Source organism: Phyllopteryx taeniolatus, chromosome 12 (genome assembly GCF_024500385.1).
Source record: "Phyllopteryx taeniolatus isolate TA_2022b chromosome 12, UOR_Ptae_1.2, whole genome shotgun sequence".
In the NCBI taxonomy this organism is placed as follows: Eukaryota; Metazoa; Chordata; class Actinopteri; order Syngnathiformes; family Syngnathidae; genus Phyllopteryx; species Phyllopteryx taeniolatus.
The window spans coordinates 17,128,389-17,148,253 of NC_084513.1; the positions used below are offsets into that span (position 1 = coordinate 17,128,389).

Here is a 19,865-nt window from a genome sequence, read left to right on the forward strand (position 1 = left end):
GAAAAACACCACACACACAAAACCCCCCAAACCTCTCAACGCACACCCCTACAAACCTCTCATGCCAAAAAACCCACTCCACACACAAAACGCCCAGTCACCAAAAACTCCCACTCATCAAAAAACTCACACAGAAAAAACTCTCTCACACACAAAATAAAACATCTCACACAGATTTTTTAAATCTAAGTGAGAGTCAAAAATTGTACGCTGAGAATTTTTTGGGAGTGTGAGTGAGGTCCGTTTTTGGCCTTTACAGCACCTCACAGGCGTGGCGTGTGCGTGCGTGCGTGTGTGCGTGCGTGCGTGCATCTCTCCAGCACCAATCAAGAGTCTCGTCCCCAAAAACAAAAGTCGGGCCCACCGTACATGTCCGCTGTGCAGCTCGCTAGTTATTTGACATGCGGACGTAATTGCACACTCTGGACAAAGATCAATCTCGATCGCATCTTCGGTTGTTTAGCCTTTATTAAATAATAATAATAACATTAAAAAAAGACATTTCTCTGTACAAATTCTACAAACAACAGTTTGACTTATCTGGCCAGTGCCATGTGTGTGTGTGTGTGTGTGTGTGTGTGTCCATCGAGACCGAGGAGGGAATACTATCCGGGACCCCAGAGACGAAACTGTTTGTCTCCACATCAGCATAGTCCGTCATGAGCGATGTCAAGTCCATCGTGAGAGAAGGAGAGAGATAATGCATGCTCCAAGGCACTTGGAAACCAGTCCAATAAGCACACTTGTTCCATCGTGGCCAATGCGTGTAGCTCGGAGAGGCAAAACAAAAAAAGAGACGCTTTGAGCTTCCAAAATAATTAATAAGCAAATTCCCAAAGGAAAACCCCAAATAATTCCAGCCTCGATCCTGGTTTTCTGTGGTCCGGCAGACATCCTCGTCCTCACATGCCACCAGCATATGGTCAGATGTGTTTACATGCGCGGAATCCTCCTCGTTTGTCATACGCGCACCGCATTTTTCGCGTGCGAGGAAATTGAACATTAACCAGCGCAATGACTTCCTGCTGCGCTCATACGGCGCCGTCGTGAAAAAGGTTATCACTTTGAACCGAGGAACAATATGCTGTAATAGTATAATGCGGCCGACGTATAGAAACACTCAGGAGTGGAATGGGAAATGCCAAGTCAGTGCATACACTTGACAAGTTCACATGCTTGGATTTGGACTGGGGAATCTTCAAGAAGAGGGGTGGGCCAACATTTGCTCTCGAGGGCCACATTTGCTTTTTAAAACAGACAAATGGGCCAGCTCATTCAAGTTAAAATGTGTATGTATTTCAAAAAATAAAATCAAAAGAATTCATGCTTCATTTTAGTATTTAGAATCATTTTTGTTATAATTCAAATATTTTTTGGGGTAATAAAATGTATTTAATAAATGGATATTACTGGCGTCAGGCGGAAACCTTGCATCTCCAAAACCATCATTTTTCAGGAAAACAGCATGATTGTTTTCAACACTTTAGATTCAATCATTTGTAAAAAAATAAAATAATAATAATAATAATAATAATAACACACCCACGTGGGGTTTGACAATTTTCCAAGAAATATTGATTTGTGAAAAATATCAACGTGACCAAATTTGGACACAGGCGGTTTCGGACCGACGCGGCGATATGCAAATTGTTTATTTTAATTATCATTTACAATGAAGCAATAAACAACGTATTTAGATAAATGAATAAAATGAAAAGAAAAATACTGATAAAAACATGTTAATTCAGCAATTTTTCAAAACCAACCAAATTGTCCATTGATAGAATAAGTCAGGGGTTTCAAACTCATTTTTGACGCAGGCCACATTTCACTCAGAGGGCCGTTATGATCATGGAAACCATTTCAATGTATAATCGCCTCATCATATTGTTACATATAGACACCAAATTGATGGATAAAATAACATTAATAATAGCTTTGAAATCTGAAGTAAAGTTTGTTCAGCGACTGTATTAAGCAATTTGTTTTAAAAGGAGTTTGGGTGACCAAAAATGCTTGCAATATCTCAACATTATTAAAAGTGAAAGCCATTTTGCAATTTTTGGTACAGATTTGAGCAAGAACCATGAAGTAAATGCACATGATTTGCTTTACTGGCCCACAGAAAATAATTTGGCGAACTGGATCTGACCCCCGGGTCATACTTTGCCGACCCTTGTTATTCAACCGTAAAGGGGCCCTAAGCAGATATCGGTGTTTTGTTTCTAAAGACACTAAATATCTTTGAAGTGCTGGAAACAGCTGCAAAGACTTCTAACAATATAGTGCTGAATTGTTGAGATATAGTTTAAGCATCTTTTTCACTGTTTGAATTTTGCTGATTTTGTGGGTGTGGCTAAAACAGAGCCCCGTGATATATTTTCCAGTACAAAGTGATATCATGTCGTTTGGCTGCGCTCAGTTGTGAGTTAGCTGTGCTTAGCTTCCATAACAAGGCCCATTTACCACTCGAGCTTGCAGTTAGCAAGCTAACATTGGCTGCACCCCGAAAATGCATCTTCACTGGATGCCTCAATTTACAGAAACACTCGGTGATGTTTTGTTAAGCTCCCAAAAAAGCGAGGAAATCAAAAAGCGATGGCTTGACTTTGTAAAGACACACGAAGATGGCGTGATGAACATCACCGCCACCGGCTGACTCAGCAGCGCGCATTTTACGACGGGTACTTTTGTAAACTCTGCCCAGAGACAACATGGCTTCGTGGGTAACTTGATGAACTAGTGAACGGGGCAGTGCCAACTGTCTAACTACCTGGGCTTCCTCCTACCGTCCCGCTGTCGTCAGGTGCCGTGTTCGGCTGTGACCTTATGTCACCGACAACGAGGGACGAGGGTAAGTTGACTTGTGTGCTCCTTTTTTACGATTATAGTCCACAATCACCCTTCAATTTTGAAGTTGAGCCTCCTTTCGTGATTTTACATCGTATAAGCTATCACCCCCTCAGTATGTTTGCTTCCTTCTGGCGCACGCCCACAGCATCTGAGAGCTGAGAGGTGGCCCTTATTATTCAAGTTTTGAAACCTGATTTTATATACTTGGCAATTTATTATTTTTTTTTTTTGTGAATTCATTGAAATTTGGCAGGCTTGTTAACATCCCTCTTTTCTATGGTGTGTCAAATGTACGACATTTTTTGGCCTGCTTAGTGCCACTTTAAAAAGACCTTCATGAGATTCAATTTTCATCCAAAATATTTTGAATACAACATTTCCTTGTCATGCAAAATTAATTTGTGTCCACGTGAATTGACTGGACAGCAACCGCCTCCCAGCTGTGAGGTTGGGGGTTCAACTCTGGCCTCCATGTGTGGAGTTGCACGTTCTTGTGTGGGTTTTCTGGGTCCTCCAGCTTCCTCCCTCATTCTCAAAGCATTCATGTTGGGTTCCTTGAAGACTATAAATTGCCCGTCGTGATTGGCTGTTTGTCTACATGTGTGCCGTGTGATTGGCTGGCAACCGGTCTAGGGTGTACCTCGCCTCTCGCCCCAAGTCAGCTGGGATTGGCTCCAGCTCACTTGTTGGATACGTGGTGCAGGCTAATTAGTGACAAAGGTTTCTCGTCCTGTGTGTAAACATGACATCATCTCTCCGTCCGCCCAGCACTTTTCGTTTTCTGCAATTAGCTTAAGGCTCGATTGTGTGTCCAAGAAAGGTTCCGCTCTCGTCCTGCTCTTCCCTCTCTTTGACGCTCCTTTGCTCCCTCGTGCACGGACACGCAGCTCTTTGGCAATCCATAGGTTGCAATAAAAAAACATCATTGACATTTAGTTCACACAGTGTCATCATACAGTCCGAAAAACCAAAATATACATATACTGTATATATAGTATATAGACAAACTATAGAATCTAAAGCACAGCTCCATAACATCGTGTTAGATTTGAGACTTTCCATCTGCTTGTATCTGTCTTCATTTAGAGTCATGGAAAATGTGCCAAGTTAAGACCAAAGAAATTCCAACACAATGCTAAATCAAGTCAAAAAATGCTCTACAAATGCAACCTTTCCCTCCAAGTCTAAAACTGAACAAAAACATTTACCGTTACTCTTCTATGCCACTGGTTTCACAATGCGCACACCAAGGGTGCAAAAAACAAGCCTATGGCAAGCTAATGGACTTTTTCAAACAAACAGAACTCATACTGAAAATTGAAAAAACAAAACAAACCCCAAATTCCCCATAAAGTCATTTGATATCTGTTAAAGTTCTTTAGGACAAAGGCATTCGCTTGATATGTGTTGATTTCAGTACCCACTTCAGCTTTCAGCATGCCATCTCTTTTCTCCATCTTCCGGATGAGGACATTATTTGACTTCGTTTTGCCTTTTCGTTTGGTACTAAATCATGGTAAACCCACTCAGACGAATGGTCACGTCACCTTTGGAACCTGCCATCTGAGGCCTCCGTGTTCAGATTGTCGCAGGTGCTCGTGTTCCCCTTCTCCTTCGCGTCTTTCCAGTGGGTCAATATTCAAAGATACATCTGTCTCTCATATTCATTCCATCATTCATTCATCAGAAGCAAGCAGGCGCTCTCCTACAGGCGGAGGAGATTTGGGACCGTACACCCTCAGGTTTGGCCTCACAGCGTTGAAGGTGAATCGCAGTTCTTCCTGGCACACAACATCCAAGCAAAGATAAAACACACAGTGCTTCTTCGTCACATTTCTTCATATAAAATAAAAACAAGTTGCGAAGGTTGGCGGTCCTTTCTTTAGGCTTCCGAGCAGCACCTCTGCTGGTTGATCTTCACTTTGTGCTTGATGCCGTCGTACAGCTCGAAGTTGTAATTCTCTAGCGTGGTGGAGGAGCGCGACGAGAGGCCACCGTACGAGCACGTGCAGTAGAGCAGCAGCCCGGCGCAGACGGCGCCCAGCAGGACGCCCAGAGAGCTCATTACGATGATGGTGAGCAGGATGGGGTCCAGGGTGTACAGCCAGGCGTTGTCCTTGTCCCGTTCGGACACCAGGGTGACCGAGGAGGGGTCCGCGTCGGCCGAGGCCGGCGTGGAGAAGGAGGACGGCCACCCGGGAAATAAATATTCTGCGGGAGAAGAATACACGGGTGAAAAACAATGCTGCGTCCCAAAGTGCAATTAACATTGGACAGCCATGTACCTCGACACGCAATGGACGTAATGAAATGTATTAAAATGGACAAACATGATCACGTTTAGTAGGGTAGATTAATCAGATGATATTAGTTCTTTTCGAATCAGCCGATTTTTGGGGGGTTTTACACATTAACACATTATATAACATAAGGCAAAGATAGAAATATCCATCCATCCATCCATTTTCTTTACCGCTTCTCCTCACTAAGGTCACGGGCTGCTGGGACCAATCCCAGCTGTCTTCGGGGGGAGGCGGGGCACACCCCGAACCGGTCGCCAGCCAATCGCAGGGCACATAGAAACAAACAACCATTCGCACTCACAGTCACACCTACGGGCAATTTAGAGTCTTCAATCAACCTCGCACGCATGTTTTTGGGAATGCGGGAGGAAACCGGAGTGCCCGGACAAAAAACCCACGCAGGCACGGGGAGAACATGCAAACTCCACACAGGCGGGGCCGGGGATTGAACCCCGGACCTCAGAACTGTGAGGCAGACGCTCTAACAACAACCAGTCGTCCACCGTGCCGGCGATAGAAATATTCAAACAAAAAATATAAAATGAAAAAATTGGCAAAATATATATATATATATATATAATAATAATAAAATAATAATTTTTGCAGATTTTGAACAAAGTACTGTAAAACAGTCAAATGTTCTGCCTGTGATTCATAACTTTATTGTTGTAAGCATTAAGGCACCAAATAAGAAGCGTTTCGGCTGGCTCGCTCAGTGTAGATAGTTCATCTACTAGTGCACTGATTTGTCTTACTAGTGAGGACAAAGCGAGTACTCGTACATGGCCCTTAAGCCTAATTGTTTGGATTCTCCATCTGCGTGGAACACATGCTCACAGTATCGGGTTTTAGGCACCACGGAAACATTTATGTGTGTGGCTTTGCGCGCAGATATTGTCATTTGGTGCCACATTTAGCACAAAGAAATGACTTGCACATGTAGGAAAATTGTTCTGACACGGATGATCCATCCATATAGTTGACAGATACGCACAGTGGATGTGAGTGAGAGTAGGATGCGTGGCTGTCATGAGACGCACACTTGCTGTGCTCCGTCACACTCTCACTTTCATTTTCTGTCAAATCTGTCTGTCTGTCACTGTCACACAGGCTTGCTTTCTTTCTTGTTGAGGACTCGAGGCAGAGCCACGGGCGTGCGTCCTCTCGCTCCGCTCTCTCACTTTGACTTAAAACAGCTTGTATGGCCTCAGGTGGAGAAAGCTCACCTTCATTCACAGAGGGTTTGCTGAAGTCGGTATCTTTTCCGAAATCCATTGGCCTGGGATCTGTACAAACACACGAGAGAGTAGTCGTATCGTTTAGCGCAGCACTGAGAGTCCACATAAAAGATCAGTCTCAGCATGCAAGTAACATTTGCAGATGCAATTCTACCCGTAAGAAGGCAGAAACTAAAACAAACACAAAATATCACTTTTATTACCTACACGTGGACATGAATCTTTAAAGCACACTTGTACACTTCCATTCAGGTTTTGTTAACGAAAGCCATATATTACCACCGAGACAAACAGAAATGAAGGTTTCGTAGACATGCGGCTGACAAGCAAAATAGATTTTCAAAAGTAATTCACTTCAGTTATGAGAGGAATAAAATGAATATAAAATAAAACAGAGCTTCCTTTCAATAAGATAAGGTCTTTCCCCCGCCCCTATAAGACAATATTAAAATGCGTTTTTTCTTAAATAGGTAAAAACGTCCCCACTGTGTCATTAACCAAATAAAAGTACGGTATCTATGGCTTTAAATGACAATGGCAAAAACATCAATCCCCATTCTTATTCCAACTCAGGATATTTGTATAAGAACGCATTTCAGCGGCTTTCTTGATGGCCGCAAAGCAGGAAATCAGAAATACGTTAATAAAGTCTTGTCAACTGTGGAGAGTGAGAAGAAAGTGCGCAGCGGTAAACATAAGAGCACTGTTCCAGAAGCCTGTGATGAATGTGTTAGCGGAAGTATCTTCCCACCGCTGCAAACACCTCTGGAATTAACTTAATTAATAGGGACAAGGATTGCTATACAGTGTAGAATTCAGGGGTGGGCAAAGTATGGCCTGCGGGCAGTAGCGGTTTCTGGTACAGTCCCCTCCAAAAGTACTGGAACGGCGAGGTCAATTCCTTTGTTTTTGTTGTATACTGAAGACATTTGGGTTTCAGATCAAAAGATGAATATGAGAAAAAAGCAGAAAAATGCATCCACATTTATTGGGAGAAGCTTCATCATGCAACACCACAATGGGCCAAAACATTTCAAATGAAGAATGCAACAGTCTGGCTTTTGTTTCACATTCAACTTTTAATCTGAAAGCCAAATGTCTTCAGTATACTCAACTTTGGCTCAGCGAGCATTTACTTTTTTTTTTTACGTGTAAACTTTATCAAGAGTCCTTTAAGATTTGTTGCCGTTAATTTAGCCATTTTTCCTACAATTGCTTCATCAAAATGTATGCATTCATTTTTCATTCATTTCCTCTTCATTTAACACATTACATAATTAATATAACTGACATTAGCAATAAAATAAAAAATAGCACTTAAAAAAAAATTCTGTACATTAAACAATTTATTTTCTTAAATTATTGAGAATGAATTTAAAATGAGAATGAATTACTATTATTTAAATGAACAATTTTACATACATCAAATTCAGATCTGTCTGTTTGAAAAATGAAATGTGGCCCTTGAGTATAAAAAGTATGCCCACTCCTGCTGTAGCTCAATAAACATGATCGGAACATTGCATGTAAACCCAAAAGGAACTGCATTTTTGAAAGATTATATTGGTAAGTACACAGCATATTAACCATTCCACTAAGTACAAGTGACATTAAGTGGTGGGACAAAGAAAATACCCCATTACAGCGTTATAGGTACTGAAGATGCACAGAAATGTTTTTATTAGGATCATTAAAGACATTGAGACAACATGGATGAATAGTCACCAAATGTGAACGTACAATAATGTAAAAAGTTGAGATAGAAGCGCTTAATTCCAAAATCAAAGCTCCTAAAACTTCCCAAAATGTCAAAAAGTGACTCAAACTGTAGTTGTAACAAGAAAGTCAACAAAGTGCAGCGCTAACACAGTGGAGTTTAAAAAAATAATAATAAATAAAAAGATTTAAAAACCAAAAAAAAGGAAAAGTGCACACTGGAGTAGATAAACGATGATTACACTGATGAGCAGCGCGTAATGGTTAATTATAATGTTTAATTACAACCTTTAAATGTGTAACTTTCGGGAGGACTGCCTGATATAATAAAGAGTTCATCAAAATGAGGGTACAGTAGCAGCAATACTACTGTACAGTGGGACAACAAAACTCAAAAGTGAAGCTGTTCGGACACACTTGGGGCGACTGTTGAACGCTCACTAATGATGGCTTCTAAAACCTGTCAGGCTTCCACCCTGAGCGCACTCCACACAGTGGTGTGGAAGCAGCTTCAACCTCCCCGCGGCTCCAATTAGTGAAGACAGAAGAAGAGAATACGAGGAAAACTTTTATCTGGCAAAGGCATTCAGAAATACTGTAGCTGTTTGGCATCATGCACGACAGCGGGTTGGAGGAAGAGAAATAGGCTCGCTGAAGGGCCAGAAATGCTTACTACTGGTTTTTTTTTCTTTTCTTTCTTTTTTTTTTAATCGAAGTAATCAACTCCATTAACAAATGAGAAATCTTAAAGGATTTCCGAGTGGTCTGTGATTGAAAAATGGAAGATTGATTTCAAAGCACTGAAAAATGGCATCACATTTGCTAAACCTTGCAAAAAAAAGTTGAATGCAGGAAAGCGAAAACTGCACGGCTAAGGTAACATAAATATGGCCCATAGATCATTCCTCCATTTGAATTTCAGACCGGTATTGATCGGGTTATGGCACGGGGGCGCTCCAAGGCTATATTACGTGTAAATCATCGACGGGTCGATGAACCAATCTGAAAGGATGCAGGAGAACATGGCCGAAAAATCCAAATAACTCAAACAAGCCCAAAACTGCATTTTTTATGACATACACTGGCCCAATGCAGCATCCGCAGAGTTTGACACTGTGTAAAATCCTGATTTAATACGATAGATTTAATAGCTGCGGTGTGTTGCTGAAGTGCGAGTGCGAACAGTGTGTGTCCTTTGCGGCCAGTCTTTTTATGGCCTTTTGTGTTTCAAACAAGCTGCCCTCCTCTTTGAGCTCGTTCCTTCCTTCAGTCCAAACCTCAAACTGCCTCCCTGTTAGTCCTCCATGAAAAATGGAAAAAAATATCTATCTTTAGCAAAGCAAAGAGAGCAGTTTCTCTTCTGCTTTCATCTAGCTCCATTCTTTGGAGGAAAAGCCATCTCTCTTAATGGGCCCTTCGCCGCTGAGAGATTTTTGCCTCTTATTTTCTCTCCCGTGTTTTATACAGGAAGGATTTGCAGCACAGGGGGAAGAAGCGGAATAAGAACAGAAGGGTTTAATAAAAAGGCCAAGGGATTCAAGCATGAACATAATGATGTTGGGAGAAAACACAACACAAGGTGGTGCGCAGCTGGAAAATCTTGAAAACCCCCCAAACAACTATTGCAGGATACAGCACATTTCAGTATAAACAAGGTTTTAAAAAAACAGGATTTTATACCGACCAGATTTCAGGTGAATGAAGGACAAACGTTAGCTGTTACAACCTCTGACATCAACAAAAGTCTTTTAAGACTTTATAGATTGTGGACGTTACAGTACATACAGTTTAGGCACATTAGACTAGCACTGTGAAGATTCATGTTTTTGTTAACACGGGAGTGTATTTAGATTTTTTACAATAAGTGTAAAACATCCAAATCACTGGAAAACTAAAGCGTGGAACGCTATCAGTGATCACCGGTGTAGAAATATAATTGAAAATGCGAGTACCGTAAGTGCTAAAAAAAACACACACACACACACGCAAAATATGGATGAACATTCAAAGTCAATAGGTTTCTTTGAATAAAAATTCAACTGTCTTGCATCATCGTTTGAAAGTTATAGGGTTGTTTGTTTAACGGAAATGTGACATCTACTGATCCTGAAAAGTGAGACCAAATCCTCCTACTTTACCGGGCTGTACAATAATAATAAGAATTTAGAAGTTAAAAACAGTTCTGGAGTTAATCTAATATAATCAGTAAGAAAATATGATCATAAAAGTGTCAACAAAGTTTTAAGATAAAGGCTTAAAGGCTCGGGAGGTACAAAGGTCACAGCGTATGCTTGGTCTCATCGAATGAAGAAAAAGCAAAACGTTTTGCCCTTTACCAACCAATTAATCAACCTAACACCGACAACAATGTGTAAATATAATATCTGCAGCCTCAGACAGTCAAAGATGTATAGAATTCTCTTTTTTTGGTTCATTTCATTCACTGATCACACAAAGATGCAGAAACAGGCTTGAAGTCACCCATAGGAGGCAAATGTCCATTAAACACTGAGGCACAACTTTTTAGACATCAATGGGTTGTATTTTTTTTTTTTTGCAAATCATTTAAAATGCATATCTAGGCTGTGTTATTTCATGTGCTGTAATGTGTTCGTGCATATGCTTTGGACATTTTGTTGCCAAGTGTGTGTCTCTTAGGCTATGTCCACATTTATGTCCCCCCTCAAAAGCGTAGTCCACATCAGTGCTGTATTTAAAAAAAAAAAAAAAAAAAAAAGTCTATGTCCACGTGACAACACATTTGAACCAAAGCAACTGGTGGCGCTACCGTTTTAGCCGATCAGAAGGCCGAAGAAAGACAACTGCGGAAAAGGCACATTAACACTAACAAATTGAGGAAAATGGGAACAATATGTGACAGTATGAGTGAATATCACAAATAAAGAAACACAAATAAATAAAGGTCTGACATTATACAGGAGATGGCTTCCACATCTAAATTAAGATGACAAAAACTAAACTTTGGACAGTCTAAATCATAGGTGCCAAACTCAAGGCCCGGGGGCAAGATCCAGCCCGCCACATCAATTAGTGTGGCCCGCGAAAGTAAATCATGTGCATCAACTTCAGGTTTCTTGCTAAAATACCACAATTGATTGAGAACTGCAAGCATTTTTTGTTACTAGTCCCCCTTTTAAAATAAAATTCATAATAGTATATAATAGAACAGTGTTCATTAGCTGCTGATTACAAAACTAGTTATCCATCAATGTGTTGTGTATTTGGATTAAAATGAGGTGATTATACATTAATATAGTTTCACAGTCATAACGGCCCTCTAAGGGAAACCCATAACTATGATATGGCCAGTGCCAAAAATGAGTTTGACACCCATGAGACAAAACAAAACAAAACAAAAAAAACAAAAAAAAAACCCAAACAAAAACACACTTAGACTCTACAGTGACGGACCACAGGAACAACATACATGACATAGTCAATCATTCACTGCTGGAAGTGGAAAGTTAGCTCTGAGTCTTTTTCTTAGCTTTATCCCTCTCTTTTTGTCTCTCAAACCGACTTCTTCTCATCCCCCCAAAAAAGAAAGGTCTATTTCCATGTAGTACATGAAACCTGGACAGGTTATTAGGTGTCAGGCAGGGTCCATGCTACAGATAAGAGTGGAGCAGACAGACATATCCTGCTCTGAATTTCACTGAAGAAGAACAAAAACAAGTGTTGTGAGAACAAATGTGTTCCGTGGTCTGCTCCATTTCAGGTTGACGTACAGTAGCACAGGTCAAAAGATGCTCTCAATGGATGGCAGAAGTGGTCATTAAAATCCAACTGAAGTCTGACAGTTGGGAATTGTTCTTCTCTCATCAGTGTGACCGCTCCTCCCGAGCAGGAAGCGGAAACGAAGATGCATCCCGGTCGGTCTGTTACGACATTCATCCGCGACAGGGACGTATGTGTTTAAATGGCGACTCAGCTGAATGCGGCCTTCCAGGAAGTCCTCGTGCCCTTCAAAATAGTGCAAGATTCTCAGGCAGTCCAGATTTCAACAATGGGAATCACAGCAGTCGTCTTTCTCCTGTCCGATGACCAACATGGTTTCAAGGCTTGGCTCGCTTTGTGGGTGAGGCGGGTTTTGGTTGGTGTTGTGGTTGAGATTGCAGCTGGAGTTTTGGTTGTAGAAGCAGTTTGGGTGGTTTAGATGTTGGCTGTTGTGGTACATGACCGAATGATGATGGCTACCGCTGGTCTTGGTGGACCCCCAGCGGTGCCGACAGCAGCACAACACCACTGCCACAATTACAGTAACCAGCAGAAGGAGGGCTCCTCCTCCCGCTAACAGGTAGTACCAATGGGCAGCAAAGGTCTGCACCGCCACTGTGTCTACAGTGGGCTCCATCCCAGACATGGCACCCCCTGGGGGGCAGGAGGACACATTACTGGTTGGGTCAGTGACGGTGGAAGGCAGGCATGCAGACTACACTGGGGGCGGGGTTAAAAGCTTCATTGACCACGAGTAACACCCTTGTGAATTCGTCAAACTGGAGCTCAGCAACCATGACATGCCTTGTGTCGTGTTAGAAAAATATATGCCTTTGCACTCATAAATGTATTCACTTATCGTTTGTTTTAAACCATTTGCTTTAATGTGAGGATATGAAAGCAGATTGTGTTCCTCTCTCTCTGATTATCACTTTGCTGTGGGACAAAGCAGGATGTCTGCGGTTGGGGTGCGGCAGTTGCATGTTCACGTGAGGACATATGACCTCGCCGAAGGAGAAAACGGCAGACACTTCTTAAAGTGACCATCAGGTTGTCTCCTTGTTTTTATTCAATTGTATCTCTCATTAGTCTCAAAGTGCATTGCTTGACTGTCTCCTGTGTACTAAAGAGTTAACGTCTTTCCCTTGACATGATTTTGTGTCTTGTCTACCTAAACAACCATCTTTAATTGTGAAGTTTCCTGCACTCGTTAGCCTGACTGCAACAGCGTATGAACATACGATGAATCAGGCTGAATTTGATTGAGCAAAAGCCAGATTATCAGATGTCTCTAAAAGAATATCCTGAGTGATTTTTCCTCCCCCATCTGCTCGTAAATGTTAAACCTGTCCAATATTTAGGTTCGCAAATCCTTATGTTTGTCCAGGCCACGACTATCCACGATAGCCAATTAGGACACAAACACCAATAGAGGAACAAATAGTTGTGTAGAGTGAAAGTCCTTCACCACAATAAAATGAAGAAAAAGTTTGCAACCATCACAATGCAATAACCAGATAAGCTAACGCTTAGTAGCTTCAGCTATTCCGTCTTCTACTACTACTCTTTCTTTGTCTTTGGATTTTCTGGCAGTCTGCATGCCCTGTGGCAAAACACTGCCTCTCACAGGTCAGTCTCGGCACTACGACACACATGTTTTTCGGGGGGAGGACTCACACTAATAGAAGATATCGTTATGTGTGTGGTGTGCTCTGTTGGTCATCTGGAGTACACGACACTATGTAAGATCAGTAACTACGCAGGTAGTTTTGTCGCATTTAAAAAAGATTGGTTACCGGTAAGTTAAAAATCTGTAACTGTGTACCTACCCCACTTAACAAAATGAAAACTACACTGACCACCCAAAGCAATATCGAAAAGGTTTGACCTACAAGGGCCTGGAGACAAAGGTATACTATTCAAGGTTATACTGTAAATGTTGTGTGTCCTGCTTCAAGCATAGCTGAATACATGCTTCCTTGTGACAGATTCTCAATAAAAAAAATTTTTTTTTTAAAGAGAAGATTAAGCCATCGCAAGAGCAAAATGTACATTATGACTATTGGTTTACTCAAAATCAAGATGTTTTAACACGTTTTGTGCTGTTGAACTTTTCAAACAATTTCTGAGATCAGCTAAAAACCTTTAAAAATGATTTTTTCCCCTGAGATTTAGACTTTTTGTGCTTCAATGTTATCTTGCTCTTTTAAAATTGGTTTGGCAAATGGTCAGTAATTGCAGTAGTGAGCAGAAATATTTGCACCTCGCTGCGATAAACATTATTGTGTGCATTATAAAGTTAGGTATCTTCTGCAGTAACAATTTGCAAACTCGTCTTCATCCCACAAGCAAGCGAAGTGCTTAAACATAAATTACTCCTTTGCGCTTCTTTTCATTAGAGTTTTGCATGATGCAAACAGCCAAAGCGTTGCTGCACATTGCCGACGTGCAAATGCGCATGCCATGCGTTCAGCGCTGAGATTTTTGGATTTGGGCAGATGAAGTGGAGGTTATGGGGCGGCATTTACAAAAATGCAGCTTTGGGAGTAAATGAGAGGAAACTATGAGGGAGCAAAGGTGTAAGGCAGTTGAAGACTAGCTCCATTTTGCATCAGGACATTTCTTAAACTACTGTCAACTCACTATGAGGGAATGTTGTTTAAGCTGTACCCTAGTGATAAAGCTAGTGCGGTACAAATGAACACCTTAATCGGTTTGCCATCGGGGAATGTTGTTCTGCAACAGATTTTTCTATCATGAACAGAAAATTATGGTTGCTAGTACTGTAGATAAGCATAATTAGTCCTCAGGTAATCAAGATTTAATGAATAAGTACAAATTGTCACATTAATTCTCAACTAATTTCACTTAGGTCATTTCGAAATGCTGAGAGAAATGATTCCTTCCATAAAATAAAGGAATTTAAAGTCATCAATCAAGCACACAACGTACCTTCCAATCAATTTCCAACATGCTTTTGATGTTGCATATTCATTAAATCTCAACTCCAATTCAAATGTAAATACTTCCAACCCAAGGAATATATTGATTTCTTCGCCAACGCTTTATACTTTTGAGAACACAGTCCCTGATTAAAGTGTTATTATCTGATTAAGAGTTAATGATCTTGAATGGGCCATCTGAGGGAACAGTGTCTTGATTGTAGTTCCTCGTTTGTTTTTACTATTTATAGGAAGGGAAGAAAAAAAGCCCAGTGCTGACAGCAGTCAAACAATGTGTCTCATCTTTTCTCGCAAAAGCAAGCACGTAAAAACACTCCAGTGGCGTTTTTGTTTGTTTCTTTTCAAGACAGTCCTGCCAAGTTGAGACATTGGCATGTTGAAAACACATCCTGACGTTCCTCGGGATAGGCCAAAAGTTATTCATCTTTTTTGTTTTTTCTGTCATGTCAGGTTGATGATGTGTGTACTATATTTGCTGGCATCAGTATGTGTATCACCCTTAGATGAAACACATTTCCTACAATATTTACAACCATTCAGGCTCCACATAGCTGCAGTTGTATAAACAATGTGTGAAAATTGTCATCACACAGCATTGTGTTGTGAGCCAGTAATAGTGAGCTATCCGTTATCCATCCAATTTCCAGTAAAAATTATTTACTATTGCTGTGTGTGCAAGCTAAAAAGAAATGTTGTGAATCGTGTAGCTTTATTATGAATCACATTCCTTTTTGTATTTTATCTTTGGCTGAAGGTAGAATTAAAAAATCTTGAGGCAGTAAGAGAGTGAGAATGTATAACAGTTTTCCTGGTGGCCGGTGTCCCATCATTCCATTTCCTAATAGTTCCTTTCACTATCATCTTCCACACAGTTGAGAGATTAAAACCATTCATATCAGACCGAAGACTCAGCAGTCTGGCGAACACCGTTCAAAATACATTTGGAAACTTTGTCACTGAGATGCACCGAAGACCTGACACACAACCAGCGTGCAGAGAAACATGCTCAAACATTGCAGTGAATCTTAAATTAGACGCCATATGTACATTTTTAAGGTTAACTTTGAAATAACTGTGCAATGGTATAATTCAGTCATGAACACCTGTTTTTTTCCATCTGCTTCTGTGCAAACGAAACATTTCTTTATATACTATCAAATGTCCACAACAAAGTAATGTAGGGCCAGTGCAGGGCTTGAAGCTGAGCTTAGCAACAAGCAGGAAGCACAGACATTTGCCAGAGGAAACTTACTTGTTATTTCAGGAGTCAAGGGGTGGAAAGTCTCTGTGGAAAGAAAGAAAATGACAATTTACTGAATTGAATTCAAAATCTGTCTCCATGTGCTGTAAAGGTTTAGCAGTTTGCGTATTTCACTCACGTCATTGTTGTCTGCTTTCAACATGTCACACAGGATGATATTGAAATGGACGTTTTAGTATTTTCGTAAGCTCTGGTAGCACTGTAGTACTACTAGGATTTGTACTGTTGCTTTTCATGCAGACAGTTTGATTCCTGGCCTGCGCCTCAACACACTTCCAAAGGAGTTTTCCAGTGTTGCTCTCGAGCCCAGATAAAAAAAAAATGTCAAAATAGAATGCCAAACAAATGATGGGAGGAGTCGAAAGGCAGCTACATTATTAGTATTATTAGTCATAATTGAGGAGAAATGCAGCTTAGAGCCATATGTGGCTAATTATTTTATGAATTGTAATTTTTTGCTTCAATTTCAAAACAGTCCTTTTAACAAAGGTGGAAAACGTGTTTGAATGTACTCATTGTTGACTTTGTAGATGCTGGAAGTCACAATTGTAAAAGGCTGGGAAAACTGAAGGGGAGGTGGATGTAAAAATATTGAAACGGACTGAAGTTAACAGCTTCATGTTAAATGTCAGGGGACAGGTTGGATTGATAAGGAGAGGAGCACGGCAATACAGGATGCAGCAGCACGAGTATGGTGAAGAAAACAAGAAAATGATAAAATGATAGGAGAAAGAATGAATAAGTCAACCTTGTCAGACATTTCAAACAGACTAACTGGTTATAACTTTGTTTGTGTGTCAGAGCATCTCACACGCAGACACACACACACAGACAATTTCTCTCTCTCTCTCTCAAAATGTTGCTAGCAGGCGTTTTTCATTTGTTGTTTGAAGGCCTGTTGATGACCCAGACGGAGCGGAAAGGAAACATGAGAGACCAGGAGAAGAAAGGACGGGAATCGAAAAATTACAGGGTGGAATGATGCTGGAGCAAACTAAAGGAGAGAGATGTGTAATAAAAGATAAATCAGAATCATGCCCAACGGCAGTTTGTGGCCTAGTTTCATTTTTATTTTGCCTTCTTAATGCCTGTAAATGCAAAATATAATAATGAGTTTTCCTCATTCCGACTTGCTTGCATTTACTCTCTGGTGAGGGAAAACCATTGGCTTATTAGTGTGAGATGAAAAACAAATAGATACAGTCCATGAATGTCAGAAAGTTTTGAAGACTTACGTGCACACTGCTCCAGGTTGATGGTGTTGCTCATGTGGATGTTATCTATTCTGATGTGGCCTCTGGTCGGATACTCAAAAAAACCTTCAAACACCACCTGCAGCAGAGAACAAATAGGTATAGAGACCATGAGATCAATTGGATTAGAAATATATTCTGCATGAATCTCAAGTTCTAATGAGATCCTGTACATACAGTAAGCTGCATCAACAATTCTGCCATTTACAAGGACGGACATTTCAGAGAGCATACTTTTAATAACATTTTTGTTTGTTGGTGTGCTTTGAGAATTTTCTAATGTACAATGGGTGCCGTATCTCAGGTGTAGTTTTAGTTTTAATATCACTAACGCTGTACCTACCTGATATTCCTTGGGGCTTTGTGGCAAAATGGTGCGGCCCTCCCTCCAGTGAGGCCCCTGATCTCCTTTCAAAGACCACAGAAGCGTCTCTTCCTGCTCGCTGTCCCTGAGCAGGACCCTCAGGCTTCCTAGCGCCTCCCCCTGCAGCTGATAGTAAAAGACCAGGCAGAGCGGGCCTTGCTCGGGGGCCACCTCCGGGCTCAGGAGCCTGGCGCGCTTGCGCTGGGTGTGGGCCCCCGCGTCCAGGTGGAGGTAGTTCCCTGAGAAATCTGCAGGACAGGAAGAGGCAAGTGTTATATTTTTACAGGTACACACGTTCAGATACATGATACATGTATACATTCTTTTATTGCAAGAAAACGCTAAATAGAATCTAAAATATGCACGCTTCTAGCCTGCTGCAGATCATTATAGAATCGGTCAAAGCAATTAATTTTACAGAAGGAAAAGAGGCCCGAGTGACTGTATCGTGGCTGGAAGTGGTTATTTGGAGCTGAGGGCATTACCGCCATCCTTCTGCGGTATGAGGCTAAGCCACAAATGAAACCACCATTTCATCATCGCCACTAATGGCCACGGCCACACACGCACACGCACACACACACACACACACACACACACACACACACACACACACACACACTAAACTCATACAGACATTGATATCTATCTATCTATCTATCTATCTATCTATCTATCTATCTATCTATCTATCTATCTGCTCAGACAACAACAACATATCACAGCTAATGAATAATGTATTTGGGCTGAGTTAACTCCGTTTCTCTACTTGGAGGCATTAAAAAGGGGACCTAAATTACAGTTGCTCATTAAGTACGTACATTTAGGAGAAAAAAGTTGCTTTCCCCCCGCCCCTTCTCTCTGCTTTTGATCTTGGCCAACATACAAAGGAAGAGAATTAATTAAAACTCTCCACGGGCGAGCTAGGCGGAGACGCTCGGAGGGAGTGTATTAGTGCTCACGTGAGTATGCGTGTTCACATCATTTGTAGTTGTGCATCTTATTTTTATATCTGTGTACAATTGTCAGTTGTTATGAATGACAGAAATGTTAAGCACCTCGTTTGTATTTCTGATGATTAGTGGGTGCTGCATTTGTGCATGGGGAACCTCTCTGGAGTTGACTGCAGTGATATGCAGTGGATATAAAAAGTCTACACACCCTTATTCAAAAGCCAGGTTTCAAAACTTTTTCCAACATTAATGTGACCTATAACAATGGAATTGAAAAGGACTACCATCTTTCCAAGAGGAAAGGAAAAATAAACAACAGATAATGTGGTTGCACAAGTGTGTACACAGTCTTGAAACTGTGGATGTGACTGTGTTCGGAATGAACCACTCACATTCAAACTCATGGTAAATGGGAATCCGCACACACCTGCCACCATTTAACGTGCCTCTGATGAACCCCAAATAAAGTTCAGATGTTCTATGAGGCTTTTCCTCACATTTTTGGAGTCACAACAGTCCACAGAGACCTTGCACAGCATCAGAGAGATGTTGTTATTCAAAGGTATCAGTTATGAGAAAAAAACGAAAATAACAACATTGGAACAGCTCCCCCCCCCCCCCCCCCCCCCCCCCCCCCATAAGACTTAACACTTGTTTAACCACATTATCTCAATTGTTTATTTTTACTTCCCAGTTTTTTTCGAGTTGTACACGTTATAGGTCACATTAATGGTGGAGAAACTTTTGAAATTTTTATTTCTTTATTTTTAATCACATAAACCTGGCATTTGAACGGAGGTGTGCAGATATTTATATCTACTGTAATACAGGTGCATCTCAACAAATTATGTTAGACAAGTTCATTTATTTCAGCAGTTCAATCAAAAATATGTTTGCCTAGGACATGTAGTTACTTCACATATTCATATTACCATTGTCATTTTGGGGGGGGGGGGGGGGACCCTGTCCTTTTCTTTAATTTATGAAATAAGTGAGCATGGGTCACATTCAATTATGTTGTACTTGAGCACTTTATTCAACATATTCAATAGACATTTAATTTTTTAATTCATGTGAAGGGCACACATCCACGAGCAGACAGACAGGAGTAATCAGACTTTCAGTCACTTGTGTGAACTTTGCTATAATTAATACATGGTGACACAATTACAGGGCAAAATAATGTTCAGGTCTGAAAAGGCAAGATAAGACCCCCATAGAGA

General features: G+C 40.9%; 1 protein-coding gene and 1 long non-coding RNA gene across 3 annotated transcripts in view; one reads left to right on the top strand and one right to left on the bottom strand.

Annotated features, from left to right (window-relative positions):
- Positions 1 to 450: 450 nt before the first annotated feature.
- LOC133487227 (neuropilin-2-like) overlaps positions 451 to 19,865 on the bottom strand; it is an 89,682-nt gene continuing 70,267 nt past the window's right edge. Inside the window, exons 14-19 of one of the 2 annotated variants that reach the window (XM_061793488.1) lie at positions 17,669 to 17,937; positions 17,308 to 17,404; positions 16,064 to 16,096; positions 6,383 to 6,442; positions 4,755 to 5,064; positions 451 to 4,634 (exon numbers count right to left, since the gene is read on the bottom strand). In XM_061793488.1, coding sequence (XP_061649472.1) covers positions 4,604 to 4,634; positions 4,755 to 5,064; positions 6,383 to 6,442; positions 16,064 to 16,096; positions 17,308 to 17,404; positions 17,669 to 17,937 — 800 coding nt within the window. In that variant the 3' untranslated portion in view covers positions 451 to 4,603. Of the gene's footprint in view, positions 4,635 to 4,754; positions 5,065 to 6,382; positions 6,443 to 11,728; positions 12,503 to 16,063; positions 16,097 to 17,307; positions 17,405 to 17,668; positions 17,938 to 19,865 lie in introns of those variants that run through there. The other variant, XM_061793491.1, reaches the window with a different exon arrangement.
- On the top strand, positions 12,247 to 17,104 carry LOC133487230 (uncharacterized). The gene is made up of 2 exons (XR_009791260.1): positions 12,247 to 12,898; positions 16,966 to 17,104. It is a non-coding gene; the product is annotated as an uncharacterized LOC133487230 (long non-coding RNA).